Raw genomic sequence first — 20191 nt, 5'->3', positions numbered from 1 at the left:
AACCCGCCCAGACATTTTAACAACCTCAGGGGGTTCCCCAATGCCACAGAAACCCATCCTGTGTTGTGCAGAGGTTCATCCCCACGTGCGGCAGGGTGTGTTGTAAGGGGATTTGGCCTTTGAAGCACTAGAACATGATTCTCTTCTCCGTTTCTTTTCCCCTCTCTCCCTTTCTTCCCCTATGTTTCTCTTTCTGTTTCTGCCTCCCCTTGCATCTCTGTCTCTCTCGGGGATTTTCCGCATTCCAGGTTCTTCCTCATGTGTTACATGTTTGTGAACTTGGCCTGTGCAGTACAGACGCTGCTGAGGACGCCCAACTGGAGGCCACGCTTTCGATATTACCACTGGTGGGTGCTCCGTTCCCCCTCCACAGCCCACAGAACCATCCTCTCATCTCCACCCAATCCCCACCCGACCCCAGCTTATCCCCTCCAGGTCTAAGGATCCCAGACTCCAGCTTTTGTAGCCTCACTAGCACGAGAAAAGTCCTGGAGAGGGCTTCCTTGCAATCACCAGCAATAACATAACAGTCAGAAACGGTCTCAGCTGTAACCCCTCCCCTGTGCATAATGCTCACCATCTTACCACCTGGATGAGGAAACCTCAGTTTTCTCAGCTGTGAGATGGGGTGATCACTGCCCCTACCTCCTAGCGCCCTGTGAGAATTCCCTTGTGTGGTGCTCAGCACATGCTCATGACGCGGAGGCTGGAGTCCCTCTGGGGTCATTTTGCTTTAAGACTCTTCATCCTCACAACAGGCCCATGGGGCAGACCGGGCAGGGATGGTGAAGCTTTTTCTATCAAAAGGAAATGGAGGCTCAAACAGGGGAAGGGACTGGCCCGAGGCCTCCCAGCTGGCATGCCTGGATTAGAACCCAGCTGCCTGACTCCCAGCTCAGGGGTCTTGCTTTGCCAGTTGCTTCTTCCTGGGGAATAGTTCTGTTGGGAGATCCTGCCTCCAACTCTCCCCAGAGACCCCTGCCCCAGAACGCATCTGGAAGGGCAGCCTGGCAGGGTCTAAGGCAGTGGGACAGGGCGGGGTAGTGACTAGGAGTTGGGTGGGACATAGGGTGGTGCCCTGTCTGTGGCTGCTCATTTATCCAGAGGGTCCCATATGCCCGTGGTGTCATGGGGGTAAGGGTGTGACTTCCCCTAGACTTTGCCCCCTCTAAGTCTTGTTGTCTGAGCCCTGGCATCAATGACAGCCCCTCTGGGGCTCAGACGCTGTGTCTCCCTCCCATTGTCCAGGACACTCTCCTTCCTGGGCATGAGCCTCTGCCTGGCCCTCATGTTCATCTGCTCCTGGTATTACGCCCTGGTGGCCATGCTTATTGCTGGGCTCATCTACAAGTATATTGAGTATCGCGGGTAAGGTTGGGAGGAGGGAGGAGGGGGAGGGGAGAGGGAAGGAGGGGGAGGGGAGAGGTGAGGGGAGAGAGGAAAAAGGAGAGGGGAGAGGGGAGGAGGGGAGAGGTGAGGAGGGAGGAGGGGAGAGGTGAGGAGGGAGGGGAGAAGTTAGGAAGGAGGAGGGGAGAGAGGAAGAGGGGAGAGGGAGGAAGGGCAACGGGTGATGGTGATGGGTGGGTGGGGGCTGGGATGGAGATGAGGCAGGAAGTGGGGGTAGAGTGGAGAAGCAGGGGTGACATGGGGTGGGATTGGGAGACAGGGGACCAGGAGCAGAGGGAGGGGCTGAAGCTTTGAGAAATGGAGGGGGCAGGAGCAACATGCATACCTTTTCTGAGCCTGAGATAGAGGGCTCTGCCCTGGGGCGGCCACTTCAGTGTGGAAGGTTCTCCCTGACACTCCCTGGCTTTCCGCCCTCCTCTGGTCCCCTTTCCTGGCCCCCAGGGCGGAGAAGGAGTGGGGTGATGGCATCCGAGGCCTGTCTCTCAGTGCTGCTCGCTATGCCCTCCTACGCCTGGAGGAAGGGCCTCCGCACACCAAGAACTGGAGGTAAGTGGTGGGAGCACGTGAAGGCTCCGGGGAGGGGGAGGAAGAGAGCAGGGCCGGACCTACCTCACCTGCTTTGTTTTGCTGAATGGTGTTCCCACCACAACGCCTCAGCTCAGCCTCGTGTGCCCTTAACCTCTCCTCAGCTCAGCCTCGTCTGAAACCTTGCCTCCTACAGAAGCAAGGCTAGGCTGAGTTCCAGACATTTGTTCTCCAAACCCCACCCACCATGCCAGTCTTCTGACCATCTATTCATCCATTCATTTACTCCATTATTTATTTTAAAAAATGTATGAATACATGATATGTGTCAATCCCCCTTCCGGTCTCTGGGGATGCAGTGAGCTCATAGTTCCATGCAGAAGGCACACACAGAAACAGAGAAACATAATATAATGTAGCGTTTGCTCCGGAAGAGGTTGAATCATCCATTCTGAGTTATAGGGCCTCTTAGAAATTTCTAGATTCATAACTATCCCTCCATTTTATTCATGTGAAAGTCAGGGACCAGAGAGGGCCTCAGAGGTCATGGAAGGCAGAACTGGAAGCAGCATCTTCACCTCCCCCCCCCAGCCCAGGGTGCTTTCTACCTGACTGCTGTGCGAGCCCAACCCTTCACTCACCTCCCTCAGGTTCCCATGGCCAAGAGCAAAGCCTGGAACTCTGACCACTCCCTAGGACATCATTGGCTTGTCCTTACCAATGTCTACAAAACGGGCTTACCCAGACCAGGGCTTTGCATTATTTGTCTGCGAATTCTCAAATGCTTAGCACAGGGTCTAGCCCAGAGTAGGTGCTTAGAGAATGGTATTAAATTGATGGGTGGTTAGATGGATGAGATGGCTAAATAAATAAGGAAGTGAGTGGATAAACAGATGGGCAGATGGCTAAGTGTATACATATATATGGGAGGTGGTTGGGTGAATAGATAGATGTGTGAATGGATGGTGGTAGGTTGATGTGTGGGTAATTGAGTAAATAATGCATGTGTAGGTCAATTAATATGGATATAAGCGGGTGACTGAAGGATGAAATAGACAGGTAGGTGGTTGAGTGAAATGATGGATGGATGAGTGAGGTAGATGGAGAGGTGGATGGGTGGATGGGTGGATGTGTGGGAGAGGTTGGATGGATTGGTATTCAAGGAAATGGATGGATGGGTGTTTGGGTGGATGGATAGACTATGGGGACATAGGTGGATGGGGCGTGGAGGATGGATGTTAGTGAACTCGCTGGTGTATCGTGTATAGGTGAATGGGTCTATGGTGGGTGGCAGTTGGTTGGGTGGTGGATGGATCATGTGACTGCACCCTCTTCAGGCCACAGCTGCTGGTGCTGGTACGTGTGGACCAAGACCAGAATGTGGTACACCCACAGCTGCTCTCGTTGACCTCCCAGCTCAAGGCAGGGAAAGGCCTGACCATTGTAGGCTCTGTTCTTGAGGGCACCTTTCTGGACAATCACCCCCAGGCCCAGCGGGCAGAGGAGGTGAGTGGAGGCCCTGGTTGGGAGGGGGTAAGAACAGGGCCCTCAGGAAGACAGTCTTTGCCTCTTTACACTTTCCTTCCTTCCCCCCTTTGGGATCAATAGGGGCTCAGACTTTGTTTTCCTCTTTCTTAGAAGAGGAGTCGAAGGGCTCAGGGAGTGACTTTAGAATCCAACTCACAGAACCAAAGACCATCTGAGTCCGAAGGGCCCATTTTATGGATACGGAAACTGAGGCTTAGAGAAGTCAGGTCACTTGTCTAAAGACAGAAAACAGAGGCTGACATTAGGACTGTTTGACTCCTACTTCAGACGTCTTCCTGCCGAAGTTAAACCTTTCTAAGTGTTTTCACATCCAGGGAGTCTTTCAATCCCCACACCATGTCAGCAGTGTGAGTATCCACATTTGGCACCGGAAGAAACCGTGATGCACAGAAGGAAAGCAACTTGCTCAAAGGAAAGTCACAAAGCTGTCTGGAAGCATAGTCAGGATTTGAAACCCAGTCCCCGGCTCCATGTCACCTGCTCTTGTGCCCATCCACGGGTCCGCGCCCACAGAGCCGTGTATAGAGCCAGTGTGGGTTGGGGCGGCCGGTGTCTGCACTAAGAGGCACTAACAGGGGTCAGAAACTGGTGTGTAGCGGAGGAAGTGGGTTCTATTTATGATTTAGGTCTCTCTCCTCTCGGGCTGTGACCAGCTGTGGAGAGGGGAAAGGGGGCCCAAGGGAGGCAAGGTGAGCTGGGGAGGGGCACCCCTAATAGCTTGTGATAGTTGCTATTTCTGCCTCACTGGGCTGTTCACACCAACCTGTCAAGGCCCAGAGCTGGAGGCCTCCACTGATCAGTTTAATTCAACGTGCAGTGGCTGAGAGTGTGCTGTGCATCAGACATCGGGCTGGGCACAGGGAGATGGAGATGTAAAGAACCAAATCGTAGCCCTCAGTGTGGTCACTCAAGGCTGGTGGGGAAGGTGGAGCATTCACAGAAGGCACAAAACTTGTCTGATGTTGATAGAGGCTGTGCTAGAGTTAATAACATCAGAATAATGGAAGGTGTTGAGTGTTTACGATCTGTCAGGCAGTATACTAAGCCCTTATCCATATAATGCCATGTAATTCTCCCAATTCCTACATTAAGTAGCTGTCAGGATCCCCATTTGACAGATGAGAAAACTGAGTTTCATAGAGTTTAGGTGATTTGCCCAAAGTCGCATAGCCAGGAGGTGGCAGAGGTAGGAAATGAAGCCTCTCTGCTTGACACCTGGTTGTGGTTAAGAGTGTGGGTGATACAGTCAGATCCTTGGAGTTGAACCCCTAGAATAGCATCCATTAGCTGTGTGGCCTTAAGCAAGTCTTCATTTCTCGGAGCCTCAATTTCCTCATCTATACAATGGGAGTAATAAGAACACTTTCCTCATAGTGCAGATTGAATGTGCATTTAAAATGAATGTCATTTGCTAACTTTCAAAACTTGTTAAACAAATTGGCCTCGCAGAGGAGTCTAGTTTCACTCTGGTCTGTGTGGGAGGTGGTATCTGAAGAAGGCGACATTTGATTTGGGCCCGGCAGTGGGGAGGGGGCCTGGGTGGTGGTGGAGAGCTTGCAGGGGACTGTATGAGCCATGGCAGGGTGGTGGGAAGTGTGGGATTCAATCGTGAAGAGCTTTGATTGATCAGCACGGCATGGGAGCCATAGGTGACGGGGAGCTGGGCACGACCAGCACCAGAGGCTGACATGATCAGAGCTGAACTTCAAGAAGATGAGGATGATGGAGAGGAGGGATGGGACGAAGGGAGGCTGCAAGGGCCTGGGCAGGGCCTGGGAGGCCTGTGGCTGGTCCTTACCTGATGTCCCCTCTCCCGCAGTCCATCCGGCGCCTAATGGAGGCAGAGAAAGTGAAAGGCTTCTGCCAGGTGGTGATTTCCTCCAACCTGCGTGATGGCGTGTCCCATCTGATTCAGTCTGGGGGCCTCGGGGGGCTGCAGCATAACACGGTGCTGGTCGGCTGGCCCCGCAACTGGCGGCAGAAGGAAGACCATCAGACCTGGAGGAACTTCATCGGTAAAGCTGGGTGGGCTGGGGGCGGTGGTGGGTTGGTGGAGGACTGTGGGTGGATTCTCCTTCTTTGGGCCTGGGGGTCATTTCCCAGGAATGACAAGTGTGGATTTGGCACGTGGAGATTCCAGGGTTCAAAGCCCGCCAAGTGCCAGGTACTATGCTAGGTGCTGGGGGCCCAGGTGTGAGGGAGACAGTCTTGGCTCCTGCAGGGCTCACAGTCCTGGGAGGAAGACAGTGCAGGGAAGTGGGAAGAGCTATAGCTTTACAGCCACAGAGACCTGGACCTCAATCTGACTTCTGGTTTCTAGCTGTGTGATTATTCACAAGTGACTCACCCTCTCTGAGTATCACAGTCCTTAGTAATAGTTGGTGCTATAACTAACATTTATAGACTGCATTCTGTGTGCCAGACAAGTTGAGGCTTTCTCTAAGTCTCTAATTCTCTCAGCAGTCCTGTGAGGGCTAGGTATTTTTATCTCCATTTTATGGCTGTGAAACTGAGGCACAGAGAGATTAAGGAGTTTGCTCCAGGTCACACTGCACTGTTCACTCTAGGCTATTCTGTCTCCCTTGTAGGTTATATAGTTACAAGGTGGTTGGGAGGATTAAATGAACCCATGCATGATAGAGCTTTTAGTAATCTGAAAGGGCAGGTAATGCCCTGCTGTTGCCACTTGACAGGTGGGGAAACTGAGGCCCAGAGAGTTTGAGAATCCAAACAGCAAATAAGTGATGAGGCCCAGGGAGATGCTGGTTTTCTGACGACTCAGCTCAAGGCCAGGGTGGGGTTGGGTTCTGGGAGCCAGGAGCTCCTGTGGCTGCTGCTGGGTGCAGGAGGGGACCAGGGTCTCTGTTTTCCTGTCGGGTCTTCTCCTTGGCCTCCCCCAGAGCTGGTCCGGGAAACCACGGCTGGTCACCTGGCGCTGCTGGTCACCAAGAATGTTTCCATGTTTCCTGGGAACGCCGAGCGCTTCTCCGAGGGCAGCATCGACGTCTGGTGGATTGTACACGACGGAGGAATGCTCATGCTGCTGCCCTTCCTGCTGCGGCACCACAAGGTACACGTGTGTGCGTGCGTGTGTGTACGTGCACGTGCGTGTATGCATGTCCGTGGGCGAGGCTCATGGGCTCTGGCCAGGGCCAGCCTTCGTGTGTGAGCTCCTGGGAAAGGGATACCATCCCTTTGTTCTGAGATGTTGGAAACTGACGGTGTCTCCCTGGTGGGTTTCCTTGCATTGTACAGGAGAGCCAAGCTTAACCCAAGCAAGTGAAGCTTTAGTGGGGGACCCTCACTTCAGCAGGGGAGTTTTTGTAGGGAGTGGCTGCTGAGATAGCGGACTCAGGTCTGCATGTCTGTGTGGCAGTGTGCGTAGGAAGGGGGAGGGACAGGGTCCTCTCTAGGTTCTTGCCCTGGATCTCCTCCCTGCAGCTGGGCTGGACTTTTCGGGTCCCGTTCTCCCCTTCAGGTCTGGAGAAAATGCAAGATGCGTATCTTCACTGTGGCCCAGATGGATGACAACAGCATCCAGATGAAGAAGGACCTGACCACATTTCTGTACCACTTACGTATCACTGCGGAGGTGGAGGTGGTGGAGATGGTGCGTCCCCAGGAGCTGCCCCTGAAGTGTTGGATCCCAAACACCTGGTCCTAGCACCAGTTAGGGCAACCCCAACCCTCAGCTTCTGATGCTGGATCCCTCCCTCCTATCCACGTCTTAGCCTCTCACACATTCACCCGAGTCCAGCCATCCATCCCTCCATCCACCCACCCACCCACCCAGCCATCCATCCCTCTCTCCTTTATAAGAAGAGCCATGTCCAATAGTGCTGATGATATGTGAGGCCCTGTTCTACATGCTTTCTATATATTGCTTCTCATAGCAACCAGTGAAATAGATATAGTTCTCAGCATTTCCATTCTAGGGAGTTGAGGCACAGAAAGGTTAAGTCTTTTGCCCATCAATGCACACTAAGTGGCAGAGCCAGGTTCAAACCCAGACAAGTTGGCTCTAGGATTACTATGTACATAGCTTCTTACCCATCCACTCCCCTCAGTTTATCCATCCACTCATCCCTCTATATTCATTAATCTACCCATATGTTCATTAATGTATCCATTTACTCACCCATCCATTCATTCACGTATGTATTCACTCATCCCTGTTCCTTTTTTATTTCTTCCCCTTTTCCATTTACCCAGGTCATTCTTTGATTCACTGATTCATTGATTCACCCATTCATATGCCCCGTCCTGTGTTGGGCTGAGGAGGAAATGAGCCTCCCACACTGTGGATTAAACTAGGTCATTGGATAGGGAAGCCCTAGGCTGGCAGAAGGAAGGGGGCCTACCTCCCCTCGCTCGGCCCTGCACCTGAGCTGAGAGCTCATGCTTTCCTCCCTGTCCCCCACCCCGCTCCCTCCCCTGCCTGTCTGCAGCATGAAAGCGACATCTCAGCTTATACCTATGAGAAGACATTGGTGATGGAGCAGCGTTCCCAGATTCTCAAACAGATGCATTTAACCAAGAACGAGCGGGAGCGGGAGGTGAGGTTTCCCTGGCTCAGCTCTCAGAGCATCAAGCGGCTGCCAGCTCTGTGTCTGCACAGGTTTGGGCTGGCACTCCTGGCCATTGGCACTGTCACCTTCACCGAGAGCATTACTCATCAGCCTTAGTCCTCCTGGCACCGAGCTCCCCAGCAGTGGGATTACACACTGCACACAACTGCACCTACCAAGCCTTCCAGCCAGGAGTCAGAGGGGTTGTGACGTGGATGACAAACATTCCCCTCTGTGTGTGACTTCTGGGGTCCAAGGGAGAACAGTGGATCCTAAATATGTGTGGATGATAGATGGGGTGCCAGTGTAGGAGACAACGGATCATGTGATAACCCCTCAGAGGGTGGGTAACAGATGGATATTTATGGATATAGCTGACGGTGGGAGTTGGAGGCAAACTTCCAAAGGTGTGGGGGTTGGGTTCTCAGGGGTAATGATGATGAACCTCCCATGGGGTGTGGATGTCAGAGCTCCCGGGGAGGGGGTGCAATATGGGACCACTAGTCTTCTGGAGTTTGGATGAAAGTCCTACCCCAGGGAGGGGGGTCCTTGGGGGAAAGGAGTGACGGTACCCTGGGGCTAGAGACAGAAAAGCTCTCAGAGATGGGGGACAGGTTGCCTGGGGAATGGGTGGCAGATCCTATAGGTGAGGGTGACAGACCACCTGGTTGATGGGTCTCCCAGGTGTGGATAATCTATTTCTCAGATAGTGGTTGATGGGGACCCCTTTGAGCTGGGAAAGAGAGACCCTCCAAGGATGTTATCCAGAGGTGACAGCAAAAATTGTAAGAAATGGCTTATGCACGAACCATTCAGAACTGACCCTGGCCCATAGTGCTAAGGTGGAGCCCTCCAGGGCTATGTGTTAACCCTTTGGTTGCTAGGTGGTGGGGAGGTGAGGGGTTCCGGAGAGGAGTTGGAGTGGCCAGGTCAGTGAGCAATAGCTATGTGGTATGGAAGCATTGCAGTATTTTCACAACGGGTACAGTTCCGGAAAGCGTGCATCCTGGCTGAACTTCAGCTCTCGTGGTAGCTCTTTGCAGGGCATGGGTGGTGACTCCCAGCAGAGCTGGCACCAACCTTTGTCACTCCCCAGATCCAGAGTATCACAGATGAGTCTCGTGGCTCCATCCGGAGGAAGAATCCAGCCAACACTAGGCTCCGCCTCAACGTCCCAGAAGAGACGGCTGGTGACAGTGAGGAGAAACCAGAAGAGGAGGTGTGCAGCTGGGTGGTTTGGCCCCAGCCAGTGGGAGCAGCACCTTCAGCCTTCAAAGGAGTCACGTGCTGTCCCTTCATTCATCCCTCAGGTGCAGCTGATCCATGACCAGAGTGCTCCCAGCTGCCCCAGCAGCTCACCGTCCCCAGGGGAGGAGCCCGAGGGGGAGGGCGAGGCCGATCCTGAGAAGGTGCATCTCACCTGGACCAAGGACAAGTCGGTGGCAGAGAAGAATAAGGGCCCCAGTCCCGTCTCCTCTGAGGGCATCAAGGACTTCTTCAGCATGAAGCCGTATGGGCCTGGGGGCTAAGGGCTAGGGTCTGGGGTGAGCCTACAGGGTCTTTGCTCCCCACGGCAGAGCGAATGAGCAGAATGGGGCCTGGGCCGGCAGTCGGATGACCCAGCCCAGACCTTGTCTTGGTTCCCCCATCTGAGGACTCAGGGATGGGGCCTGATTGCTGAGGGTCAGGACTCCCAGGTGCAGGCAGGGGAACGGTGAAGGCTGCAGGGCCTGGGAGAGCAGGACCACGCTGCGTTTAGGGCGGATGATGGTGGCTCAAGTGCTTAGCGTCTCCTGCTTTTTCTGACCCCTCTCTTTTTCTTCCTCTCTTTGCTTCTCCTGTGTTTCCTGAAGGGAGTGGGAGAACTTGTAAGTGCTTCAGAATATTTTATTCTCTCTCCTGGGTTGGCCAGGGTCCCTACTCTCCTCACTCTATCATGAACCTTCAATTCGTGCCCCTGACCTCTGGGGTCTCTGAATAACCCAGCTTGGAGAGGTCTGGGGTGTGTGGGCCCTGGTTTGCAAGGATTGGGTCTCAGCAGCCCAGGGCGCCTGGATCCGACTCTTCCCTCTCCCAGGCTCACGTGCCCTCCTCTCCTCTCCCCAGGAACCAGTCCAACGTGCGGCGCATGCACACAGCCGTGCGGCTGAACGAGGTCATCGTGAAGAAATCCCGGGACGCCAAGCTTGTTTTGCTCAACATGCCTGGGCCTCCCCGCAACCGCAACGGTGACGAAAATTGTATCCTGTACTTACAATTGGGGGGAAGAGGGAGGTGGACGTCAGGGGACCTAGGTTGTAGCCCTGGGATGGAAGAGCTGAGCCGGTCCTGCTTCAGGATCAGCACCTCGGACAGGGACGAGGGCCCGCCTCTCCCGGCGGCTTAACGCGACCCACTTCCGTCCCGAGGGAAGGGGCCAGGTCTTTCTCCTTGACCGGCGCTCAGACATGGAGTTCCTTGAGGTCCTCACCGAGCACTTGGACCGGGTGATGTTGGTCCGCGGCGGCGGCCGCGAGGTCATCACCATCTACTCCTGAAAACCAGGACCTGCCACCCGGGCCCCAGAGCGCCCGGCCCGCGGCCCCGGAGCCCTCGCCGCGCCCCCCGCCGCTGTCACCGTTTACATTCAGACCCTGTGCCCACGCCCTGACCCCTTCCCCCGCTTCCTGAAGTCCGGAGGCCACGTCTGTCGGGGTTGACTCGGAGAGGACCTCCCTCCACGCGAAGACCAGAGCCCCGAGCGCCCCGTTGGCGCGTCGCTGTCGCCCCGGCTGCGCTGCCCTTTTTCTAAGCCGGGCCTCGCCCCGCTGGAGGAGACGCTGCAATAAGGGCGGGAGAGGCGCGGAGAGGAGCTGGGCTGTGAGGGCCGCCAGGTGGCCGCGCGGCCCCGCCCCTCTTCTCACGCTCCGCCCCTCTTCTCACGCTCCGCCCCTGTCGGCCCCGCCCTGCGCCCCTCCCGGCGCTGCGCTGGCTCCAGGGGGCCGGGCGGGGCGGCCGTGCTCGGCCTTCGCCGCCGCCCCTCCTCGCCGAGCCCCGGGGCGCGGGCCGGCCGAGCCTGTACATAGTGTACAGGAGACATCGCGTGTATTTTTAACGTCCCCATATTTCTGTGACTAGAAGCGCAACGGACTTCTCTCGCTCCTGTCGAGCTCCTCCGCTGGGGGCGCCCGGGGCGGCGGGGGCCTCGGGAGGCTGGGTTTTCCTGGACGTCCATGAGTTTGAGAGCAAAAGTGCTTTAGGCCCAGGCGGGAATCGTGGTCCTGGTCCTTCGACACCCTCGCCCGGCTCTCGCCTCCTCGCCCTTTCCGCGCGCCCTTGGCTCCGACCCTTTCCTCTAGTTCTTTTCGGAGATGAGGTGAGACGAGTGTCCAGCTTTTTCCCCCTGGATTCGCCTCCCAGAGGACGTGAGTTTCCACTGCGGCTGCAGAGAAGCGCGCGGCCTTTTCTCCTCCGCTCTTATGCAAGCTGGGGCCAGGGTGGGGGAAGGGGGTGCTCCTCAGGGGGAGAAAGGGAGAGAGGCCTCGCCTCACCCGTGCCTTCGCTGGGGGAGCAGGCGTCTCTCCTCAGTCGGCTTGTCGCCTGCTCCCCCATCCCATGGCTCCTCGCCAAAGACTGAAATCGGGGAGCTGGAGGGTGTCCCCTCCCCGGAGTTTCCTCCCTGGGACAAGTGAGGGAGGACGGGGGCGATTTAGGTGTAGGGGCCTTACTTACAGGGAGGCCCCAGCGCGGCCCCTGATGTTTCCTTCCCTGTCCCCATCCGGCAGCTGGCAGCTCCAGCCTCGGGGACCCAGCCACCTTCTTCGCATCCCAGGGCGGGCCTCGCTGCTTAGCAGCGGCCTCTAGCTGTGTCTCCCAGGCACCTGGGCCTGGGGAAGGGTTGGAGTCGCCATGTGCTTTGTTCTTAGAGCCTCTCTGCTCTCCTCCAACTAGGCCCAAGGCCTTTGGCTTCTCCAACTCCAGTCCTTGGCGCTTCTACTCCACCAGCCTGGTCAGGGGCGCCCTCTATCCCTAGAGAAGGTGCTTTGGCCAGGTTCCCTTCCCCCGGGGCTCATGACCAAGGGGGACAGGCCCTGCATGCTCAGTCCTGCGCCCCCTGGGACGGGGTACAATACCTCCAGCCCCAGGGCCCTGATCTTCCTACCTAGTTAGATATCCTGCCCACCTCCCAGAGCTGGGGCTACTGGGGACTTTTGATCTCACCACCCCCTTTCCTTTGAGCCCAAGGCAGAGAGCTGGAGCGGGTGCCATCTAGACTGGGTCAGGTGTGGTTGGAGGTAGGTCTGGATGTAGGGAGGCTAGTGCCCCTCTGAGATTTGATCTATCCAGGCGGCTGGATAGACTCTTCCGAAAGTTGGAGATATTAGACACCAGCCCCCTCAGTCCCCCCGCCCCTTCCAGACCTCTGAGAATCGCAGCTGGGTCTAGCCTTCTGTGGGCCTGAGCATTTGGGCTGAAGTGCTGGGCTGGGCAGAAGGGGGAGGGGGCTGTATCAACACCAGTTAGGGAACCAAAGTTGCACTATCTGGGCCCAGACTGTCAGGTTGGCAAGAGCAGTTTCCGTTGATGAAAACAAACATCCCACAACCACCACCCACGTTTTCTGTTACATGTGCAATATTTGTTATGAATGTTACCACGTCATTCGTCAAATTATCTTTATAATCATTGTAGCTAGATGTTTCATGTCCATCCAAGTGACTTTTTCTCTGAGTGCAATATTTCAATAGCCTTGTAGTGGTAACTAGTGTTGCTTTCGTTTTAGATATCTACGTGCAGGGCAATGCAATGAAATTGAAAACCCTTGTAAATAGGAGAGGTTGCAAACCAAATCAAGAGTATTTATTACTATTATTAGGCCTGCCTTTAATTTTCAGTGTGTTTCAGTATCCCGCATTCTGCCTCAGTACTGATCTTGTGTTTTTTTGTGCCAATATGAAAAGGAGAGGGTTGGTTCTTTCCTTTATTGTTGAATGCTCCCATTTAATGCTTTACAGCTTTTACTGTATTAATTTTTTAGAATCCCGTCTGCACAAAATGCAATAAAAATAATTTTATTATACCCTTCACAGTCTGAGGTGTGCTGTTTGGACATGCCGGGGCAATGAGTTAGTAGGTGGGAGGAGGGATACTCAATGTGGCTTTCCAGGGGGACCCCCGACTCTTATCAGAAACACTGGCCTCCACTGACAGAAGCAGGATGGGCTGATCCGCTAGGTCTGGTGGCCTCGTTAGTGGAGTTCTGGGGCCCTGTCCTAGAGGGACAAAGGAACTGACTGACCGCAGGGCTAGTAGAGACAGTGCTGCACTAATAGCATCTCCTGTGAGGTAGTGAACACTGACTAGTCAGGGGGTGCTGTCTGCATCGTGCCTCCTAACCCACTGGGGGCCTTCTGTCAGGCACTTCACCATGCCCACCTCAAGGTTCCTGATGGGGCCAGTTATTAAATGCTAAGGCTCCTATAGCTTCTGTAACTCTGTATAATGCCAACTCCCTCTATAATGGGCACAATAGATGGTGGCAACAGAGATAAAAGTCAAAACAGGAGTGTCCCACTCCAGTGGCCATCGGCCAGAAATGGCCTCCTCATGGTCGTTTCCTTTCCTAGAATAAGAGGACAGCCTGCTGACACACTGGAAGTCACCCACAAACAAGGACGTTAACACAGCATATAACCAGCCAGCAGGCTTTTGCTCTGAACTGTTATTAAAGCTTCTAACTAGGTGAGCTGAGTAAGAGGAGAAGCTGGGGTTGAGAGGTTTTGAGGCCTGAGTGCTGGCTGAGGATGAGGGGGCCGGCCTCCCCGCAGACAGAAACCGGTCACCTTCCACCCCTGAGTGGGAATGCCCGCAAAGAGGACCTGCAGATAGTCACACCCAAAAAAGATGACACAGCTTTGACTTTTTCATTTTAATTAAAAAGTAATCATCTCATCTTATAATAACACAAGAGTTCCAAAGAGCGAAAAAACACTATATAACCCAAACAGTTCCGAACGTAAAATGCTGCTATTTAGGGACCTTGAGGTTTTGAAACCATTGTTTGCTCTGCCACTAGCAGAGACTCAGCTGAAGTCACTGCTCTCCCTCATCCCTGCCAGGGGCCCCTTGAGACTGTGACCCACAGTGCTCTAATGAGGGCCATCCCTAGGGAAAAGGGAGATTCCTTGGGCTCCAAATGGCAGCAGCCAGAAGTCCTCCCTCTAATAATTTCACTCTGGTTTGTAAGTTATGAACAGCCACCTATATCAAGAACATGTCCAGCTACCAAAGGTCTGACATCCAAATGGTCCCCACCGCCTGCTACTCAAAAAACAGAACAAGAGTCCAGATGAAAACAAGACCCTGATTTCTGAGCCAAAAGCTCAAAACAATCACTGAAAAAAATGGGCGTTCACTGCCAGAGTCTAGAGTTGCCTGCTCGGATCCAACTCCATCAAAATGCTGCTGGGCAGGGAGAGGCTGACAAATGTTAAGGGGGTAAAGAGTGGTTGGGGCCCAGAGTCAGCTTGTGTTCAACCGCTGGTGACTGGAGCTGTTCAGTCTATTGGAGACCCTCCAACAAAGTGAAAGCAAGAACGAAAACAGAGAAAACCCAAAACCAACTACCCTGGGTCAGGCAGAAAAGTACCTGCTCTCATGTCTGCCAGTTGTGGGCACTCCTCACAACTCCAGAGTAGCTGATTTATGAATCCTCAAGTAGACCCCCCAACATGGGGGGTGGGGCACGATGACACCGAGCCTATACAAGCCCAGTCGGCCGAGCAACCCTGGGCAAGAGTTGCAGCAGGAGCTCGAGCTCTGGCTGGCCTGTGTGAGGCTGGAAAACACTGGTAGGTTCCAAGTGAACAAAGGCAGTGGCTACTGACATGAAAATGCCATTCCAAACTCAGCCAGCTGGGGCTTGGCTGCCCCCAACCCCAATCCAGCCGACAGACACCAGAGAAACCCATGAAATATAAACTGAGCCCAGACACCTATACAGCCATCCAAATGACCCCAAAGATATTTTCTACAAAAAAAACCCCCCAAAACAACAACAACAAAAAGATACACTCCCAAATGCAGTATAAACTCTGACTCTGGAAGGAATAAGCAACACAGCCTTAGGCAGAAGAGAGAGCAGGTGGTAGAAACTTAGGACATTTGATGTGGACCTGGACAGGCGCAGAGAACACCCTCCAAATAACTCTAATTAGAACGCAATAGGTGGGAGGTGGCCGGGGATGAGGGGCTTGGGGGAGCTGAGAGACTGAGCCTCAGTAATGCCTCTGGTAAGATCCCATGGGCGCCTGGGGCCGCCCCACCTGTGCTGTGGTTTGGCTAACCAGGTGGGAGAGAGCAGGGCCACTCTGGATCAGGGTGTCCAGAGCCTTCTGTACACTTGGATTGTCAAAGTTGATACCCGTGGAAGACACAGGCCTCTGGCTGGCTATGTTGCTGGCAGGTGCCAGGCAGCTGGAAGGCTGGCCAAAGAGCCCTTGGGAAGGAGCCCCAGGCCTGGGGCCCATGTTCTGAGCAGATCCTGCCTGTCCCAAAATGTTTGGAGGCTGATTGCCAGAGGCCTGTGATCTTTGCTGAGGCTGGCTGTTCGCTGCTGTGGAAAAATTCTGGTTCTGGGTGTTTCCGGCAGCAACCGAGGGGGATGTAGAGCTGCTATTGGCCGCAACCGTGCCACTATTGAAGAGGCTGAGGATTTTGGCCTGAAGCTCTTGCTGGGAGGTGGGGGGTGCAGCTGGAGTGGGTGTAGCAGAGGGGAGCACTTGGCCGCTCTGGAGCGGTTGGGAGCTTGGCTGCGTCTTCAGCGAGGCACCCGAGGTCGCCCCGAGTGGTTGGCGGGAAATCGGGCCTGGAAGACAGAAGGAGGAGGTACCTGGTTGAAAGCACCCCCCAAGGGCAGGAGGCTTAGCAGCCTAGGGAAGAACAACAATCACTGATCACATCAATCACACAATACAAAAACTGTAACATCCATTTCCCAGAGGGGGCACTTCATCGTATGGGCTGTCTAGTTCCCCAGAGAAGTAGTTAAAGGAAAAAAGACATCTACCTTGGTCCCCCGGGAGCTGGCAATACCAGCCCACCCACCACCACATGAACTACAGGGATCAGAATTCGTACCCGTTTTCATTCTATCAGCACGAAGGCCCACGGGCAAACCCAAGGGCTGGGCTCATTCCCCTCACCCACCCCTCAGCGCCCTCCCCCCTCCCCACAGAGCCTGGGGGATTAGAGAAATGCAGAGTCAGAACTTCACCTCGGCCCTGCCACGTAGCTCACCAGGCAGAGAGTCGGTGCTGCTCCTCAGAAGGCGCTCCTTCCTCTCTCGCAGATAGTTGATAATCTTGTCAGTCTCTTCGGCAGTGAGGTACCTGTTGTCTGCCAGCAGGTTGATGAGGCTTTGGATGGCTGGAGGGTGGCCTCTTCGCTCTCTTTCCTGCAGAATGGCTTCGTTGGCCATCTTGGCTGCCTGCCGGGCAATCTCCTCACGTTCCTTCTCCCGGCATTCATTCTTGTAGCGCTCGTAGTTTCTGGCCACCAGCACCATGGCGTCTGCCTGGGGCATGTTGCGGTGCTCTGCGGGAGGGAGTGACGTGAGTTGTTTTCTCCCACAACACATTTCAGTGCCCACCTGCTGGACTCTGCCAAGCGTTTTGTAATCTCAAACGGGCAAGAAAACCATTTCAGTGCCAAAAAGCTTTAGGACGGAGGATGGGGAGGGAGGGGTAAGAGATGAGCTTGGGGAGATAGGTGACTGGGTTTCTTTGGTGGGGAACATACACCTTCGTACAGAGCTGGTTCTTTGAAGAATTTCTAGATCACAGACTTGTAGTAAAAACCAAAGAAACATGACAGTCTCGCACAGATTCCAAAAGACCACGTGGGGAATAACCGTGGGAGGTAGGCCGCAGGGGGTCAAAAGGCCTCTGTGAAGGCTGGCTCTCCACTGAGCTTCTCAGGTAGAGCTGGTCCACTGTGTTTGCACGCATCAGTTTAAAGGTCATGGATTAAGACCAAACTGTGACCCCAGATAAAACCTCCTCTCCTCACCTTGGGCAACATGACTTACAGAGTGGTGAGAGCACGTCTCACATCTTTATACAAATGCGCTCACGTATCTGGAGGACTAGTCCTGAGAGACAAGTGACCCACTGGAGAGCCTGATGCGTTTTACGGTTACGGGTGTAATGGTCAGGCCAACAGAGACCCCGAGTGCGGTGGGAAAAGCGGAAAGTCTGTGCTGTCAGGACCCTGAGCAGGGCTTCAGTTTGCTGAGTCTCAACATTCTGGGAGCCAAGTACTAAAAACCACTTCAGGGAAGGGCTGCAGGGACCTACCCAGGCCTCTGCCCCATCTCACGCTCCCTCTGCCCCCTTCCAGCACACTTCCCAATGGTACCCTAATTGCCTGCTGTATTGTCTGTCCCTCATTAGAAAGTGTGGTGGAAGCAAAGATTCCATCGCACTCAGTGGAGTGTGCACGAGAGGCGAGCTGGAACCTCTCTCCCCGAGAGATGGCTGCGCATTCTCTTCCCACCCCTCCCTGAAGTGACTTCACGCTGATGGCGTGACATAGGACGCGGTGGGAGTGTTTACACCATGGAAATCAGCAAATGCTATACACCACACCGCCCCTTCTCCCCACTCAGAACTGGTTGTTAGACATTGGCCAGCACACCACTGTACACACCTAAGGGCTAAATAGAATGTCTTATATGTAGTAGGTCCAGAACTATCCATTAAAATAATACCAGACGAATAAATGACTATGCAAGTCTCCTCCAGCACACTTATCAAAGGGCCCTGCCATGTAATCGGAAACACGAGTCACTTGCCCGGAAGCTGCTTCTTCTGAGTAAGGCATAACGTAATGAACTGCCGAGGGAGCACCTCCGGGGTTCCGGCCACGTGGGCCTCCTTACCTTGCGGGGTTCCGAACATGATGTTGACGGTACAGGAGCGGTGAATCTGGTGCTGCTGCGTGATGACAATGGCGAAAGGAGAGCCCCCCCTGCTCACGTCCTCCAAGGCCTGGGACAGGGACACCTCTGTGTTGAGGAAGATCAGGTCCACCACCATGCCGAGGTCTCGCACCTTCCGCCCCACAGACTCCGCGTAATCTCTGCGGAAACACAGAAGCCACGTGAGCACCGGCCAAGCCGCGCCTGTGCACCACTGCCCCTCCGCTAGCTGGGAGCCCCCAGGGAGCTCAAAGCCGAGCCCACTGAGTGTCTCCTCAGGCCCCGAGGATCCCCACCAGCTCCTTCTCCTCATACTGGCTCAGCAGGGGCGCCTCTTACGCCGCCAGTAGCGCCGTGTTTGGTGGCCGGGTCCCCCTGCTGATTCTCCAGTCCACTGGTCCTTCCTCAGCACCATCCTCCTGCCTAAGATTGTGGCACCTGTCTGCCCCTGGGGGGGCTACATAACACAGCGGCAAAGCATGGGCTTTAATGCTACAAGGAAGGGTTTGGACTCCAGCCCTAACATTTACTTGCAAAGCTGTGAAGCTTTCAGTAGATCCCTTTATCTCTTACAAACCTGTTTCTTTACCAATAAAACAGGAATAATACGGCTCAGCTCATAATGTCACTTCCTTGACCTTCTCTGTCCAGTCTAAATTAGATCCCTGATATATTCTCAAAGGCCTCATCGCCAATACATTTATTTTTGTCATTTGCCCAACTAGGTTGTAAACTCCACAAGAGGAAGGGCTGTGCGTTTGCTTCCCATTACAGCCCCAGGACCAAGCACCTGTCATACACACAAAAAATTTGCTGAATAAATACACATGTAACGTGATTGTGAAGATTAAGAATAAATTAATTTAAGTAAAGCACCTAACACGGAGTGCTCAGAAAATGAAAGCTATTACCATGTGTCCAAAAACCAACATGTCTACAGTTAAAGCAGCATCTCCTGCTAAACACGGCAGCCCAGAGCCTGTGCACGCTGCCTGTTGCTGGGTGTCTCAACACCTAGTTCCCTAGCCTCTGCCTTGAAATGAGCTCTTTAACCCCAACTGCTAGAGATACACGAAGTTATTTACTAAACACCTGGGGAAAGGGAACCTAGCTACTGCCAAGCCTGCAAGCTGCTATACTCCCTTCTGCTTCTCTGCTCTGTCTCCTGCAGGAAAGAATGCAAAACAGAGGTGGAATAAAACGGTGCTGTGAACTCTAGTTCTGCAAGCCCACAGTACTCCCCAAAGTAGGCTTGGTACTTAGCTGACAAATGCAGACACATGTGCCTCCCAAAGTATCGGGGATTTGGGGTTGCTCAGTGGAGGGGGGCATCTCCTGCTATATTCCTGCTTCAGTTTTCCTTTGGGAAGGCATCTCTCTCACTTGGTCCACGTGGTGCCACAGGGCTAATCCCACTTTGAGTTCTAAGCATGGGAAAGTGAGCCAGGACAATCCAAGAGAAACAATTCCGGGACTTTAGGTGGAGGCACTGGGAAGAAGAAACTCTCTTTCCACTGGGTTTGCTAAGCCAAGAAGATGCACGTCTAGGGCCAGTGCCATTCTACCTTTCCAAGAAGAAAGCCTGTCTGAGAATGAAGGCAACACAGAGATGACGGCACGGTTTGACCCTGCATGTGGCCATGCCTGAACTTCCCAGCCAAGCAAAGAAAAAACTTCCCTTTGGGGCCTAAGCTAGTGTCCAATGGAGTTTTGGTCACCTAAAACGGAAAGCAGTCAGGCTCAGCTAGCACAGCAATGCCAGCATGCACAGGCCAAGTGCAGTGGGTACAGCTGCCAAGAGGGAGCCTGAATTTCTCTTCTGACCCTTCTCCTTACTCAGGAGAACTATCCAAAGGGTTCTTACTTAGTCTGCTTGTTGACCACAATCACAGAACAATCAACGGGCCTCTCAGCATCAAAGCGTCTCTGGATTTCTTCAAAATATTGACGATAAAGCTCTTCTCTACGCCGCTCTTCACGTTTCAAACGCTCTGCAAGATACCACCAGGGAAAACTGAAACATGAACTGTGCTTTCTGTAAAAGTAAGTCACAAACCTTATTCTAAATCCTGAACGACCTATAGCAAAGGTCCTAACACACACACACACACACTCTCTCTCTCTCTAAATTAATTCTCTAGACTACCTTCTAAAAATAACCAGTGTTACTATTTGTTACTATTAC

General features: G+C 53.8%; 2 protein-coding genes across 6 annotated transcripts in view; one reads left to right on the top strand and one right to left on the bottom strand.

Annotated features, from left to right (window-relative positions):
* SLC12A5 (solute carrier family 12 member 5) overlaps positions 1–13112 on the top strand; it is a 36713-nt gene extending 23601 nt beyond the window's left edge. For both annotated transcript variants that reach the window (XM_074317869.1, XM_074317870.1), the window contains exons 14-26: positions 249–347; positions 1249–1368; positions 1849–1953; positions 3270–3438; positions 5300–5495; positions 6381–6550; positions 6959–7090; positions 7929–8036; positions 9145–9267; positions 9359–9558; positions 9902–9916; positions 10155–10288; positions 10494–13112. In XM_074317869.1, coding sequence (XP_074173970.1) covers positions 249–347; positions 1249–1368; positions 1849–1953; positions 3270–3438; positions 5300–5495; positions 6381–6550; positions 6959–7090; positions 7929–8036; positions 9145–9267; positions 9359–9558; positions 9902–9916; positions 10155–10288; positions 10494–10585 — 1663 coding nt within the window. In that variant the 3' untranslated portion in view covers positions 10586–13112. The remainder of the gene's footprint in view (positions 1–248; positions 348–1248; positions 1369–1848; positions 1954–3269; positions 3439–5299; positions 5496–6380; positions 6551–6958; positions 7091–7928; positions 8037–9144; positions 9268–9358; positions 9559–9901; positions 9917–10154; positions 10289–10493) is intronic.
* Positions 13113–13941: 829 nt separating this feature from the next.
* The window catches only part of NCOA5 (nuclear receptor coactivator 5), a 28184-nt gene continuing 21934 nt past the window's right edge, over positions 13942–20191 (bottom strand). For 2 of the 4 annotated variants that reach the window (XM_074317871.1, XM_074317872.1), the window contains 4 exons: positions 19871–19997; positions 17968–18167; positions 16303–16622; positions 13942–15894 (listed from right to left, as the gene is read on the bottom strand). In XM_074317871.1, the coding sequence (XP_074173972.1) occupies positions 15847–15894; positions 16303–16622; positions 17968–18167; positions 19871–19997 (695 nt within the window). In that variant the 3' untranslated portion in view covers positions 13942–15846. The remainder of the gene's footprint in view (positions 15895–16302; positions 16623–17967; positions 18168–19870; positions 19998–20191) is intronic. The other 2 variants (XM_019749639.2, XM_019749640.2) reach the window with 1 other exon arrangement.

This window comes from Rhinolophus sinicus, linkage group LG13 (assembly GCF_036562045.2).
Source record: "Rhinolophus sinicus isolate RSC01 linkage group LG13, ASM3656204v1, whole genome shotgun sequence".
NCBI lineage: Eukaryota > Metazoa > Chordata > Mammalia > Chiroptera > Rhinolophidae > Rhinolophus > Rhinolophus sinicus.
The sequence above is the reverse complement of the archived record's forward strand: the minus strand, read 5'-3'. Positions and strand labels throughout refer to the sequence as shown.